Source organism: Populus alba, chromosome 1 (assembly GCF_005239225.2).
Source record: "Populus alba chromosome 1, ASM523922v2, whole genome shotgun sequence".
In the NCBI taxonomy this organism is placed as follows: Eukaryota; Viridiplantae; Streptophyta; class Magnoliopsida; order Malpighiales; family Salicaceae; genus Populus; species Populus alba.
In genome coordinates this window covers 8,399,470-8,415,125 of record NC_133284.1, presented here as the reverse complement: position 1 = coordinate 8,415,125, position 15,656 = coordinate 8,399,470, and the positions used below count along the sequence as shown (strand labels likewise).

The 15,656-nt window shown below is 33.1% G+C and overlaps 3 protein-coding genes across 4 annotated transcripts; 1 reads left to right on the top strand and 2 right to left on the bottom strand.

Moving 5' to 3' along the window:
• Positions 1-143: 143 nt before the first annotated feature.
• Positions 144-2,394, top strand: LOC118033892 (GDSL esterase/lipase At4g10955). 2 transcript variants are annotated; one of them, XM_035039030.2, is made up of 3 exons: positions 144-275; positions 962-1,077; positions 1,328-2,394. In XM_035039030.2, exons 2-3 carry the CDS (start codon positions 1,016-1,018, stop codon positions 2,295-2,297), a joined length of 1,032 nt encoding a protein of 343 aa, XP_034894921.1. In that variant the 5' UTR covers positions 144-275; positions 962-1,015; the 3' UTR covers positions 2,298-2,394. The 2 variants fall into 2 exon arrangements, with proteins under 2 accessions (XP_034894921.1, XP_034894920.1); XM_035039029.2 differs by having other exon boundaries at positions 164-275; positions 954-1,077.
• A 2,897-nt stretch (positions 2,395-5,291) lies between these two features.
• On the bottom strand, positions 5,292-6,269 carry LOC118033893 (uncharacterized). Its single transcript, XM_035039031.2, has one exon. The coding sequence runs from the start codon at positions 6,071-6,073 to the stop codon at positions 5,462-5,464; it is 612 nt and encodes a 203-aa protein (XP_034894922.1). The 5' UTR covers positions 6,074-6,269; the 3' UTR covers positions 5,292-5,461.
• Positions 6,270-11,669: 5,400 nt separating this feature from the next.
• On the bottom strand, positions 11,670-15,020 carry LOC118033894 (phosphatidylinositol 4-kinase gamma 2). The gene is made up of 2 exons (XM_035039032.2): positions 12,880-15,020; positions 11,670-12,507 (listed from the first exon to the last, which is right to left on the bottom strand). The coding sequence occupies exons 1-2, from the start codon at positions 14,251-14,253 to the stop codon at positions 12,130-12,132; spliced, it is 1,752 nt and encodes a 583-aa protein (XP_034894923.1). The 5' UTR covers positions 14,254-15,020; the 3' UTR covers positions 11,670-12,129.
• Positions 15,021-15,656: the final 636 nt, after the last annotated feature.

Here is a 15,656-nt window from a genome sequence, read left to right as displayed (position 1 = left end):
CAATTTAAAACCAACATATTAAAATAATTTAAAAATATAAAATAAAAATAATTTTTAACCAAAATCAAATCTAAAAGAACGCTTTTTCAATCATGTTTCCAAACAGATTCTTTAACGAATGCTGTCATGTCACCGCCAACCTCAATTAACGCCCATCAACTTCCACCTTAAATAGAAACAGAGGGAGGACCCCCCAAATAAAAAATAAAAAAAGCCTTTCTTTCCATATCAGTATATCATACCATCAGATCTGTTCTTCCTTTGAATAAATCCAGGTATCTCTCTCCTGTAGCCTTTCTTTCATTTGTTACAAAGATAGAATATTCGGATCCCATTCTAATTCTTTTGCTATGTTAGAAATCATGTCGTGATGGGCTGTTATTAAAGTTTTATCTGAAACGAAATATTTTTTTTTTTTAATTCAGGTTGGTTTATCTCTTTAAAAAAAAAAAACAAAATTGCATTTTTTTGTTAATAAAAAAGTTTTGTTTTGCAATTGGTTCAGAAGGAAAATTCTAATTTTGAATCTGGCTCAAGGTTCATCGTCAAAGAGTTTGTGTTCTGGCGGAGATAAGGATTTTGATCCCAAGTTTAGATTTTGATGGACCATGATTTCTGTTTGGATGGGAGGTGTTTGTGTTTTTATTGGAACATAAGAGGTATCCTGAAGAGGGAAACTTTCTTATGGGAAGGTTCAAGTACCTTTCAAATGGATATATTACTCTGTATAAGTTAAACTCATTGAGAAATATTCTTTCTGGATGGTTTTTCAAACAGTTTCATCCTTGAAATATTGCAAATTAAGCACTTAGTTTGTTCCACTCAAAACATGCTGATGGGTTTAACTTATTTGTTATCTTTCTTGTGAGAGAAAGATAATCTGACCGCGTGTGATCTATGTGCCTGTTAAATCTAGTTTTGGACCGGTAACCACTGACTGGTTTTTATTTAAGCAATGCAGAGGCATCTTGGAGGATATCAAGAAGCAGCAGCAGCTACAGGAACATATGGTATTATGGCCTCTGACAGGGAAGACTTTAGCCTCTCAGGACCCTTGCACCTAGCTATTGTCGACTGGTGAGCTCCCTGATGCTTTCATATAATTCTCCCCTTGCATTGACCAACTCCGGTACATAAACAACATCACATGATTTTGGGGCCATTACTATCTTATGAATGTGATGCAGCAGCCATATTGATCATGCTGTTTTAACAAATCTTTACTAATGAAATAGTTGTGATGCTAAGCAACATAGTGATTAGATAAAAAGTATGTTTATAAAAACAAGATCATGTGGGAAACAATGTTATTTGCGATACTGTGCAGGACAAATGCACATCATCGAAGATCTGTTGCTGCCAGTTTGGTTCAGGGTGTATACATTCTAGAGCGGGACCGCCAGCTGAAACGTCAAGGTCCCCAAGCTCTTGCTTCTCCTTGGTGGGAGTTCTTTCACTTTCATTTGCTTCGTCACCTTGTCGATGATGTGGATTCCTCCATTTTTGCTGCAATTTATGAATTCAAGCCACCAAAATCTCATTATCACAATTCAGTAGATGAAAGCCCTCGTTACGTAATTGCCTTCCGCGGCACCATAACCAAGCCAGAGTCTGTGTCAAGGGACCTTCAGTTGGACCTCCACATTCTCCGAAATGGACTCCATGAGACATCCCGGTTTGAGATTGCTATCCAAGCAGTCCGAAATGTGGTTGCTACTGTAGGTGAATCAAATGTCTGGTTAGCTGGCCATTCCCTGGGAGCGGCAATGGCATTGCTAGCTGGAAAGATCATGGCCAAGACGGGCTTCTTTCTTCAAGCTTTTCTCTTCAATTCACCATTCTTCTCTGCCCCAATTGAGAGGATCAAAGATGAGCGAGTGAAACATGGGCTCCGGATTGCAAACAGTGTGATAACAGCAGGACTTGCATTCGCGACAAAGAAGAGCTATCATAATAATCAATCTGTCGATCCATTTGCTGCTCTTTCTGCATGGATCCCATTTCTCTTTGTCAATCCTGGCGATCACTTATGCTCAGAATATATTGGGTATCTTGAGCACAGGAAGAAGATGGATGATATTGGAATTGGAGCTATTGAGAGATTAGCAACCCAGAATTCTCTCGGAGGTCTTCTCATGAGTGCCATGGGTAGAGAGTCAGAACCACTCCACCTCATCCCTTCAGCAAATCTAATTGTAAATTTAACTCCTTGTCAGGATTTTAGGGAAGCTCATGGAATTCACCAGTGGTGGAGACCTGATTTGGACATAAAATCCAAGCTTTACAACTACAAATAGTTATGTGCAATTTGTGGGTATCTTTTATCTTGTTCTTGTACATGTGTTATTGGAGGAAGATTATCAAAATTTGATTCATTACTTTGTTTATTCCAAAGCATATTTTATTGGTGAATTATTTTCAAATTGCATCTCTTTGATCTTGTATCAAATTGCATGCTGTAGTGGTAATCATTAACCTGGTCTCAAGGCATGGATTTCAGAAACCAACCATTTAGCTGTCACTTCCCAATGCTCGATAACTTGGGGTTGGGAACTTGCAGCAGTCATGAATTCTTCTAGAGGTTTGCAAGCTAGCTGCTTGAGAGTTTTTGGTTGAAAGACGATAATGCAAGCAGTTCCAGTTTTCTTCACTGTTTAAATCACCACTCCAATTGATCGTCACCTATGTTATGATATTCAAGATGCTTAAGCAAATCATTGGTAGGTTCTTGCTCTCTAAATAAATTGCGTCCTTGATGTTCAGCACCATGAACAGATTCCTCGATTTTCATCCTTGTATGACAATGGCTGGCACCTGCTCTGAACTCTTGAAGAAGAGCATTTGAGCCCCCACACAAGTGAAAGTAGAGGCTTGATGCTCATATTCTTTTAGCGGGATGGTCATGTTGCAAAAGGTGACATGGAGTGTGATACTTTCACAATAGAATAAACTAGTTAGTTGACTCTAGCTTTACCGTTGATTGTTTAAATAAAATATTTTTGCAACTTTTAAAAAATACGCAGGTGTTGACAATAAAGTTTTCGTATATCAAAAAAAAATTTTAACTATAAACTGAGAAGTTAATATATATCTTTAATAAAATTGATCAAGAATTATACACATCAATAAATATATATAAAAAACTTGTTAGTATAAACCAAAAATTAAGTTTAAAAGTTAAGAAACATATGCATATTTTTATTTATTTTTTTTTTTAATTATATGTTAAAAGATTTTTTTTAACAACTAGCGCACAAATTTAATTTTCATCAAAACATAATGATTTTCTAGTATAATTCTGTTTTTTTTTATATAATTTTTTTTTATATAGCTTTTCGAGACAGGTTGTTTGTTCAATAAAAAATGAAAGTAATTAGAATAAATATCAAGATATCAAGAAAATATGAAAGAGAGGGTATTGATTAGAATTTAAATAAAAAAAATAATGCAAAGTAAGAAAAAAAAGAGAGAAAAAGAGAAGGGTATTAATAAAAATTAATAAAAAAAAAAAAAGTCATTGAGCTCAGCAAGCTAAGGTTGCACAAATGATTAGCTACCTAAAAGCCTAGATGCTCCTGAGTTGATTTAATTTTTTTTACGGGGTGAAAGATTGCTCCATATAATATATATTGGATGACATTTTATTTGTTGTGGTAAATGACTTGTTATGGTTTAAAATATTTTTTTGGTTATTAAAGATTTTAGTTTTGGGATTACAAAATTTTATTTTTAATTTGTTTTTTATCTAAAAACACTAGAAGCCTTTAAAAACCCGTCAACCACCAAAATTCCATGTAATTTTTTTATAAAATTTTAAAAATATATCATTATAAAAAACTTTAACAACCTCGATCTATTTTTTCTAGCATTACAAGAAGAAAAACTCGTCTCAATCAAACTCTTCCTGAGAGGTCATTAAATCCAAAATCACTATTTTTTATGGTTGAAAATTCATATACGACTACTTTTCCACTCCTTAACATTTTTTTTTTTGATAAATATCTCCCTTCCCTCAAATTCAAATACTAAAAAATAAAATAAAATGAACTTTTAAACCAAAACATAAAAGTTTCAAACTAAAGGACAAGTAAAATTTGAAAAATCATAAACTATAAATACACTAAATAAATAATAATAAAAAAAATCCTTTCTTTTTACCTCATTATCAATTTTAATCTCTTTATTTTCAATAATAAAATTGAATTTTTTTTTTTTTACAGAACTCGACATCAACAGCGTAATACTAATATTTGTTTTTGATTTCGTTATAACTTTATTAAAAATAAATTATAAAATTTAATTATTAATATGCATAATATTAAATAAAATAAAAAATAAAATGCAAAGTATAAAAATTAAAAGATAAAAAAACATTTTGAAATATAGTTGGACACATTGTTTTTCTGGACCCTTTTAATTTTAAAGTTAATAAGTAAAAAAAAGCAAGGATCTCCAATTCCAAGAGGGTGGAGTCTACAATATGGACAATGTGTGCAGTCTGCAGCCCCACAATCCTGTCGGAGTAAAATCTGCACTGCGCTCACTTGGTTACTGTTAATCACCGGCAAATATTACCATTTACCACCCTGCCTGCTGCGTGTAATCACCCACCTCCACTAACACCGCCCCTTTCGGCCCATTCTCCGGGACACCGACAACATGACATTTTCAAGCATCAACCTTTTCATTTTACCCATTCCCGTCCTTTACTGACCCGAATTCAGATAAATAAATAAAAATTATTTACTCCTTTTTAGTAAACAGAAACCATGGAGCATTTTGCGGATCTTTACAGCTCATAATTCACCGACCTTAGGCTTTCCTTGACGGTGGGACCAAACTCAAGTTTCCTAATAGAAATCTTAAAAGCTTGTTGATATTATGGCTCTAGGTGGAGTTATTTTTTAAATAATTTTTTATATTAAAATATATATTAATAATATTTTTTTATTTTTTAAAAATTATTTTTAATATAATATATTAAAATAATTTAAAAATATATTAATTTAAAATTAAAAAAAATTTAAATCTTAAAAAAAAATTAAAATATTTTTAAAACACAAAAAATAAATAATCCTTTACTAATCATGCTATCAACCTTTACTTATTGCACAATTAAGCCCCAAACAAAACTAAAGAAAAAGCAAAGCTTGCCTTTAGAGACCAACCTCATCATAGTTTGCAGCTTTCCTTGTGCAACAATTCAAGATCTTAACCAAAAACTGAGAGCAATGCTACAAGAAAAAAGAAAAGAAAAGGGATGTAACTACATGAGCTCAAGATTCTCAAAATGTAGATCAAAGAGAGAACAAAACCCACTAGTGGAAATATCAAGATTTTACACTTCCTTCAACACACCAGGCCTCATATTTAAAAACCAAAAAATAAAAACAATTAAAAGAAAAGGCTGCATAAAAACTACACTTAAAAACCTAAAAAAAAGGGGGGATTGTCACTATTATTAGCAATGAAACCCTAAAACAGATCCATCACTCACGGAAATAGTAACTCTGCATCTAACTTTAGTCTCCAGATGATGGGTGAAAAAATGCAAGACCCGAACCCGACCCACTATTTGGATTCTTGACTCAATCTCCATGGTTGGTCCGACCCGAAACCCGTTATTAAAACCGGGCTGTCCACCACCGCCATTGAACGCCGGTCCCACATTAACCGCTGCATCCGGCGAGGCAGATAAAGGGAAAGACTCAACAGAATAGGTAGCGGCCATGTACTGGGTCCGACCCGCATCAATTTTACCAGCGGGGATGAACATGAACCCGACTTGAGAACTCGAGTAAAGAAGCTGAAGGGTGCTATCATAGTGGGAGAAAACAGCTCTATTTGGATTCTTGACGGAGACATATTGAGAGAAAGTGAAGTTAACAGTGTTGTTAGAGACGGCAAATGATGGGAGCTGAACAGCGTTAACAGATATTTTCGGGTCTCTAGGCTTGAAAACAGTGAAGAAGACGATAAGGATTATGATAACAACAAAGATTAGGAAGATTGTAGCTACTATGCATGAAGCAATATTTGTACGGCCTGAAGGCGGTCTGTGCGGTTTGCTCATTTTCTTGTTTCGATGAGTTAAAAGAGGGGGCTGGTGGAAGAAGGGAAAAGGAATCTAGAGAGAGAGAGGTGGTGGAAAATGGGAAGTGTTTGGACGTGGTGAAGACGGGATGAGTGCTTAGATTAAAGTGGGAAAAGTGAAAGCGAAAGCGAAAGGCCGAGAGTGGAAGCGAGAAAAAAACGTCTGAAAGGCAGACTTTTGTTTTTTCTTTTGTTTTAGTTTTGTCTCAACTGAAGGACAAGGTTTTTGTTGCCCGCGAATGCTTAGATTGAATAATTAGGCCTAACAACTGCTTCATGGTAAAATTAACATTAATATTATCATTAACAAATAAATTAAAGGATTTCAGGTGAATCTACTGTTTGTAAGCCATCCTCCCATCTCATCGTTCGTATAACCGAATCCCATTGTTTATTGTACAAGTTATCACCTTTTGATAGTTTGGTCATTGCACTTAATTTCTTCTCAATTTAATCATTTCAAATTCTATTTTCATTACTCTATGCGTTATTATCCCTTTCTTTTTATGTTTCCTAGTCATGTTTCGAATTATATGCATGTGGTCACTATTATTTTAGATTTTTACATTTTAGTCACTAGAAGTTGAGAAATAAAAGAAAAGGTTGTAAAAAATAACAAGGAGAGATAAAATGGTTGGTTGACCACATTCTACCCATTAAAATATCCAAATTTAATGTCAATAGATTTGTCAAAGAGAATAAAATTCAATGGAGGTGATTTCTCCTTTTAAAACATGCAACAAAAAAAAAGTATATCAAGACTTATTAATTGGTTTTTAATTGAGTTTGATTTTGAATTTTTAAAGTAACTAGATAGTATTTTAGGTTTCAAAATGTTTTTATTGATTTTTTTTAGATATTTTTAGACAAAAAAACAAGTTGAAAATAGATTTTCAACGTTTGAGTATAGTTACTAAAGGCAATTGAAAATTTTAAAGCCAAACAATATATTATCCATTTAAAATGAAATTAAAAAAAAAAACAATAAATTAGAAGTCCGCTCTTAAAATAAAAAACCAAAACACGTGGATTTAGCTCCCAGGCCTATTAACATCTGGCCTTTTTTATGGCCAGTTGTGCTGATATAATTATTTTTTCCTTTATTTTTTAATTAATATCCTTTTTCTTGATTTTTAAACTGTTTAGTTTAACACTTTTTAATATTAGTTTCATGCTTGGATTGATTCTATAATTTCATAATACTTCAAATAAATTTATTTCAATTTAGCTTTAAATTTTTTTATCTCAAATTTTAGATTAGATAATTAAGTTGTATTTACATATTTTAATTATTTGCGAGTATTAATTTCAAAGATCTTTAATGACTTCTTATAAAGAAAATTGATTTTCTACTTCAATCTTTAATCATCGCTAACGTGTCTTATTTTATATATCATTTCTTATATTTTTCTGAAACGAAACATAGAGACAGCAAATTAAAGAATAACTTTTTCAAGGTTAGAATAGATACAGTAAGACTTCTTCAAATGTATGCACATCGATATCACAATTTGTGCGAACCCTACTGGAGTTTGGAATAACTTTCTCCGGTGCTCCCATTTTTATATAATATAGTAAAAGAAGAAAAACTCAAGATTTTACACCGTTTGGCATTGTGTTTGAACCTGTGTTTCATCAAATTTTGATTTTTTTTTTTACTAAAATTGAGTGTGGTTTATACTTTTTGGATCGTTTTGATGTGCTGATGTAAAAAATAATTTTAAAAAAAATAAAAAAACATCATTAGCATATATTTCAATGGAAAAAGCTATTTAAAAGATAACTGATTACCACACTACCAAACACGCTTCCGACGAGTAGTAGTAAGAGAGGCCGAAGGATGTGGGGATGGAAAAGGGAGGTTTTGAAGAATTTGTGCTGGCTAGAAGATGACAGGCAGGAAATGCTGAAAGACGCATTAAGCTCAATAGATAAGAGAATGGATAGAAAATGTTCTCTTTTCAGGAATATAATCATTCTTTAGATATTTAGTATAATAGATAGCTGCAGCATCTTAGAATCCAACAATGGTTAATTTCAAAACTTATAAAATTAATTAAAATTTACACAAACTTAGTTCAAATATCAATAATAATAATAATAAAAAATCCTAAATCCAGATATGAGTCCTAATACACTCACCAGCAGCACACCTTTTGTGACCAAACAAAGTAAATCCAAAACCTTAAGCCTTCGAAGATGGTGTTTCTTGAAATGTAATAATTGCAACTACACGTCAAAAGTTATTATGAAAAAGAAAAGGTTCTGAAATTGCGTCCAGTTAAACTTGGTAAATTAAGCAACAATGATGATAATGATTATAATAATAAATCCAACATTTCCATACTCTCTTCAAAGCCTAATTCCCAATCACCAGCGAACAAACAATTAAAATCCAGCAAACAACCTTCGGAGCTTGTCAATCGTGCAAGTCGCTGAAAAGCTTGTCATTGGGCATGAACACCGTCGTCCATGGTGTCAGATGCAGTTTCGGCCGTCCGAAATCCAGACTAATACCATTCTCAACCTATATAATCAAATCATATTTGAACAATTTTTATGTTTGAAATAAAATAATAAACTATATTAATGAATTCAATTATATCCTTTAAAATACTTGTGTAATATTTCTACTATTTTTATATTAATTTTTCAGTACTCTAGCTCTAACATTTGACAGAACGAGAGCGGTTGAATTTATATGCGAGCTACACTGATTAATGTTTCTTCTTTATGATATAGGCTACATTGAGTTATGAAAATGTATGTATGTATTCAAGGAAGGCAAAAGAACACGTGTCCTGTAATTTACAGCAACCTAAAACTTGCAAACCAGCATTTAGGAAGGGTTTTTTTTTTTTTTTTGATAAAAAATAAGAATTAGTTTATGCGTATCTTAACTAATTTTAAAATCATGAAGTTAAGTTTTTAGTGGCTTGAAGTTTATAAAACTTTAAATTAATAATTTTTAAAAAATAAATTTAAAATTTAACCAGTTAAATTACATCACCATAAATTTATTAAAAAAAACTTTCTCATAGAAAGAAGACAAATCATTTGATCAGGAGCATTATTTTCGTTGCTCATAACCTACGGGAACCCAGTTTAAGGACCCTGAGCAATTTCTGCTGCCCACAGGACATGTGCTAGCCCCTCTTCAGTACATATTCATTCTCGATCTACAAATTGTGGGAAACAATAGATTCTATTTATTTTCATTAACAGACAGACGTACCCATTCACATAGTTTCATTGCAAATATATAGAACTTGTGATAGTATGATTCGAGCTCCATGTGAAGCATATAAATTCTCTGATTGCTTCATTCTCACTATTTTTCCAGTAAAGCTTTGCATATGAACCTGCCGTGCCATCAATTAAATAAGTTGCCTTACAAAAAAACTTGTCCAATAAATATATTTTTTAAAACATGATTTTTTAAAATTATTTTTCCTATTTATTGAATTTCTTATAATTATTTTTGGATATTTCAAAAATAGTAGAAAAATGTATAACATCAATTAATACTATAAATTATTTTATCAATAATAATAAGTCAAATAAAAATAAATTTCAAAATTCTGTTAAACTTGCATTAACATAGATAAATCACAATTTAATAAATATTTTATCATAAAGATGATAGTAGAAATGAACTAAGATAATATTGATCATCATAAGATAAGACTGATATATAATGATCAAGATTTAGATTGATATACTAGTATAAATAAAAGATATATAGATGTCGTCATTTGTGAAGCCACATATAACGATATAGATAAAGTCACAAGTGCCAATATATTTTGTTTTATATTTGATTTCCAAACTTGATATTATATGTTACTAAAAAAAAGTTTCTGACAAATCATCTTCTGTTATAGTGATAAAATATAACATTATTTATTTATTTATTTATTTAATATCTAAATTGATAAAGTAGAAGGTGTTAACTTCATTGTGTAGGATTGTAAAATTATTTTCATAATTTTCTTTATGAGACAGAAAGAGGGTTGAAATATGAATATTTACTACCTGTAGTTCGTTCCTGGTCCTTGCCTTTTCATTCTCTGGATATGAACTAAGCTTTGGGTTAAGCCATGCAGGAAACTCAATATAAAATACAAGAATTTGGCTGAGGTCAATACATCAACGAACAAGGTTTTACTCATTCACCTGGACTCATAAAAGTGCGCTTTCTAGAAAGTGGGGTTTCTTCAAATTCAAAAAAAAAAAAAATCAACAAACAAAGTCTTCAAGGAGGACATTAAAGATGAACATAAATGGAACTACAGATGAGGTAAGATGCAAGGATTTTGCATGAATTCCTTTTATGTCGCCGCAGCTTTCTGCCTGCAAAGAGCAGTTCATAATCAGAGCAAAACTAGCTCCGGGATGCCTCAGAAAACACCAACAGGCCAATGTGCAGTTGGTGTGCACAAGAGTAATCAATTTATGGATTAAAATGTAAAGCAAACACAAGTGTATCGGTATTATAGGTTGCACAAGATCAATTGTTTGTTTTTTCATGTAACCTCTCTCTCTGTATATTTTTATACATTTGTCTTTAAAATTTTATTTCTCATGCGTATAAATAAAATGTGTCTGGAAATCAATGCAGAACATTCTTCCTTTAACCAAGTTTATAGTGGGTTTTAGAATCATAGCTAATGCAGAATTAATTCCGGTAATTACCGGAGCTAATTCTCATAGTTTTGTTTTAGTTACCCATCATAAAAATCTAATAGTATTTTAGCTTTAAATCTTAATATTTTATATATATATATATATAAAAGATGTTCTTTAATAAGATTGTTCTAACTCTTTTTATTCATGATTGAATGTATAAATGGACTAACAAAAAAATATTTTTGGATTAAAAAATTATTTTATAACAAATTTAAATTCAAGTTCAAGATAAGCTGACAAAAAAATAAAAATAAGTACAGTACTCAAGCCGAGTGAGGGAGGTGTGGTTTAAGCTCAAAGCAATTTTGTATAGATTTATATGTGACTCTTTAATTTTTTATTATATAAACTACAAGATTAAACTTAAGATAGAGAGTTTTAGACAAATATCCTAACCATGTGTTTTTTTTAAAATTAATTTTTTATTTATCTATAATACATTAATATTTCATGTTATATAATTTTTGTTGTGGAATAATTTTTAATAAGATTTTAACCAAGATTCCATTTTTAATATTAACTCAAATGTATCCATCACTCACACTTGTTGGTAATCAGGAAGGGTGTTGATTGAGCAAAGTTCGAAGCGCTCTACAGAGTATCACTGTAAGACATCTCATTGAGCAAGGAAACCATTACCTATTGAATTGATTCTCTGTCCAACCTGTATTTTTAAAACATTATTTTTTAGTATTTTTAAATTATTTTAATATATTGATATTAAAAATAATTTTTTAAAAATAAAAAAATATTTTTATAATTTTCTAAATAAAAAAAAACTTTAAATCACAGTCACAATCCTAAACAAACTCACCAGCTGGTTTGCATTACAAGTAAAACACAAGTCATACATAAATAAAAAACCAGGGCTCCCTCGTAGCTCTATCTGGCGAAGATCAGAAATTTTACTTGGCATTATTTTGAGCTTTGGAGTACATAATATATTCATGACATGGATGGATCTGTGCAAGAAGAACACAGATACAACTTTTGGGTGGCCTTGAAGGCTCACCTCAGTTGACCATGACTCATCAATTAGGCCCCCTCGAGCCTAGACTTAGGACAGATATTTATGTACACAAACAACCTCAACCTTCCCGCAATCTAGGCATAACACTTGTTATTCATAGTTTTAAACTTCTGTTCACCATCCCAGTACAATATCCCAAACAACGTTGACAGAAGTGAAAGAAAATTCGAAGTGTTAGGCTCATTCATGACCAAGATAAGCCATCCACGTTACAGTCCATCCAAAAATGGACTAGTAATTTAAATGATACGTACATATATACTCCTCCATTGGGAATTTGTCAAGCTAGATAGAGTGCATGACCTAAACGGAATTTATTATTCTGTGATTTCATCAAGTCGGTAGTCCATGATATTGGAGACAGCTTCGAGAAATGCAGCTTCACTCATACCAGGGAGCAAGGAATCTTCTGCTTCACGAATAATCTCCTCGATCACAGATTCCTTATTCAAGTTCTCTCTACACATGATGCTTCCGATAGCAAAAGGAGTGAGACCTCTCTCTACCCCTTTCTTCAGAAGCATAGTGGAGATACGAAGTACGCGGGCACACTCAAGAGGAATATTCCACCCATAGAATTGCACTAGTGCGATGTCATGTTCAGCATCTAGTGAGTTTATGTAGTCAACAACTTCGGGTGAGTACGGCTGGCGGGCTTGTGGCCAGTAAAGCCAGTCAAATGTGCAATCTTCAAACTAAAAAGAAGCAAAAGCTAAGATGAGCTGCAGACCTTCAAAGACAGAGCTTAAAGAGATATATCTTTGAAATATGTAGTTCATGGATAACTACTACACAGTAATCACTTTGCTAGCAACAACTTTTTATCCTTTATCCTATTCTTGTGTTTTAAGAATAGGATATTAGCTGAATCTGCTGATTAGTTGATTAACCCACACCCACTCTGAACCTTTTTTTCTCCTATGTGCACCCCTATGGACCATATTTTTAAATAAATTCATCATGGGCAGCCAGTAATTACTAGCAAAGCACAAATGTGAAAGAACATGAAACCTGAGAATAGTAGGGCAGATTATTTAATCATGAGGATCATAGCTGAAATTACTTACTTTTTCGGGCAAGCAGTAACCATGATCAATTGGAATGAGTATTGTTTGACCATCCTCCCCTGTGCTAATCAATATATTCCCAGCATGCCTATCTGTATTGGCCATTCTTATATCGAACACACTGATCTTGTGCACCTCCTCCACCGGGAAAGCCCCGGGACCGATGTCCTCACAGTTCCCCTCGTTCTTCATAAACATCTGTAAAGACCCGATCTTGGCATACTCCATTGCATTTTCAAACCCTTCTGGATGGTTAAATCCTTTGTGCAAGCATTGAACGATGACTGTAGGGGGGACCCCAGCAAAGCCTATAGTTTCTCCATTTACTGCCCGTGGACCACTCCTTGGATGATCCAATATGTAAGCCGCAACTTCCCGCAACGCTCCTTCTCCTACCCTTGTCCCCCTTTTTAAACCCTCACCATTCGATGACACGGGCAGCCCCTGGGGGTTATTCACAGCCATAGGCTCCTCATCAACAGGCTTAAAAACAGATAAAAACTCCTGACCTGATGGATCCTGCAAGAAGTAAGTCCCTCCTGTTCCCTCAGAAGATCGGATGGGTGCATTACCTTTCTCCAGTCCATCAAGTGCAGAGTTAATCATGTTCCAAAAAACCGAATTCAGCTTCACCTTAGGATTAACAATAACCGGTTCCAGCATGAAATTTCTGCCAGATCGCTCCTTTGAGAGAACAGGAACCTCTTCGGATCGGTTCTCCCCTCCATCAATTGACCTATCTCTCTTCTCAGTGGAATTTGCTGCCACCACCAAAATCTCAAAATCCTTTTCCAAAGGCTTAGCCCTCACTTTGGCAGATTTTTCAACCAACAAATGGATGGCAGCATCATTATCATTACATATATCATCAACAATTTTCTGATCATCAAGCTTTTTTCCATTATAAAAGATCTCCTGGTCCTCAACATCAACAAATCCTTTACCTTCTTTAAATATTCGTTGCTTTATGTACCCAACATTCCTATACCTATCCACATGAAACTCAAATTCCTCTCCACAATTGGTCCTTACAATGACAAACAAGAGATCAGAGAGCTTGAGAACCAAGTGCAAGACATTGCCCCTAGTGACCCCATAATCCTTAACAAGAGAATCATTTCTTGCCAATTCCCTCCCTCCAAAAACTAACTTCTGCTTATTCACTACAAAACCTTTCCTTGTCTGAATCCTTAGCTTCACTGCAGCTATAGAATCAGACTCGAAAACCCTCATAGGAATTGAAGAACCACCCACGCTAATATAAATTAGAATCGATGAATCCTCGATTACTGGTCCCTTTTGACCACAATAACCAGGAAGAAAATGACCTGATTCTTTAAAAATGGGACTCAAACCAACATCAACAACAGACATTTTCTCTCTCCCTCTCTAAACAGAAAGCAACAAATTTTAGGTGAAAGAGATTTAGATGTTGAATCTAAAATCCACTAAAAAGAAATGGAGTTCATTGGGTAAACCCAGAAGCCAAAAAAGAAATATTTTTTTACCTTTTCAGCTCCTGGGTTTATCAGATTGTTGCATGCTAAAACCTTGTGTTAATGTATAAGGCCTCAAATTACGAATAAAAAAAAAAGAAAAGGAAACCAGGTAGAATAGATAATCGGATTCTTACCAAAAAGGAAAGAATCAAAGGTGAATAGGCAGAGGAAATGAGCTTAAAAATCGAGTCTTTTTTGGATGAATGATTGGCAAAGCTAAATTTTTTTTCAAGTTTGCCAAGATTGGCAGCGAGAAGCGATTGTGTCGCCGAGGTTTTATCAATCGATAACGATAAATATGTCTCCGATAATAACAATTAACAGGTGGAAGAGGGAAGAGGGAAGAGGGAAGAGAGAGCAGGATTGTAGCCGTTAGCTTTATAGAAATGTACGACCCAGCGTCTTTGACGGACCGTATTTCTTGCTTTGAAGGACGACGTTAACTGTTTTTGACGATCGTTTGTTTGGTTCTGTCAAGGAGAGAAAGTGTTTGCGTTTGGAGGTTTGAAAGGAGCTCGTGGACTTGGAGTGAAGTTTACTAAGATGTCCTTCACATTTCCTTTTTATTTTTCTTTCACATCTCTCTCTTTTTATTTATATCTGTACATTATATTAAAAAGTTTTTTTTTCTTTTTATTTATTTAAAAAAAATGGAAAATTTTTCATGCTTAAAAAAAAATCACCACAGATTGTTATCGAGTTCTTAGATAATGAGGTATCGGAAATGTTTTCCATTTATATCTGTATATTATATTTCACTTGGATGTAAATTGTTAATAAAAAAATTAATATTTCTTAGAAATTCTGAAATAGGAATAACTCATGAAAATAGCTAAATGAAGTAAAAAAAATATTGAGTTATTGTAGATATAAAAATAAATATTGAATATAATTTTAAAGAAATATCCAAACTTATCGAATATAAAACATCTATTTTATAGTGATAACACCTCGAAATTTAGTTATATTAGAGATGATAAAATAGCGATAAATACTATATAATTACAACGAGGAGAAGGGTATTGCAGACATTCAAAAGCAATTATATCCGTTGCATTAACTGCATATACTCATGCAAAAACATGCCACCTGGCACGGAAGCATTGCTCTAGTAAACGATCAGATTTAAAATGATGAACTTACAGACGTTAACGTTAACAGTCCTCTCCTGCAATAACCGGGTTACAGGACTTGCTGATCCAGCGATCTCAATTCTCAGGTGCCAAACCAGGGGCGAATTTAGAACTTGATTGTTTTTCGTCAAAATTATTGGTTTTA

Bases quoted from the DNA above. Each gene is read 5' to 3' on its own strand.
- LOC118033892 (XM_035039029.2), top strand. From the start codon at position 956: ATGCAGAGGCATCTTGGAGGATATCAAGAAGCAGCAGCAGCTACAGGA. The intron at 1,078-1,327 runs GTGAGCTCCCTG...GATACTGTGCAG, and splicing joins CACCTAGCTATTGTCGACTG to GACAAATGCACATCATCGAA.
- LOC118033893 (XM_035039031.2), bottom strand. From the start codon at position 6,073: ATGAGCAAACCGCACAGACCGCCTTCAGGCCGTACAAATATTGCTTCA.
- LOC118033894 (XM_035039032.2), bottom strand. From the start codon at position 14,253: ATGTCTGTTGTTGATGTTGGTTTGAGTCCCATTTTTAAAGAATCAGGT. The intron at 12,508-12,879 runs GTAAGTAATTTC...GCTTCTTTTTAG, and splicing joins GTTACTGCTTGCCCGAAAAA to TTTGAAGATTGCACATTTGA.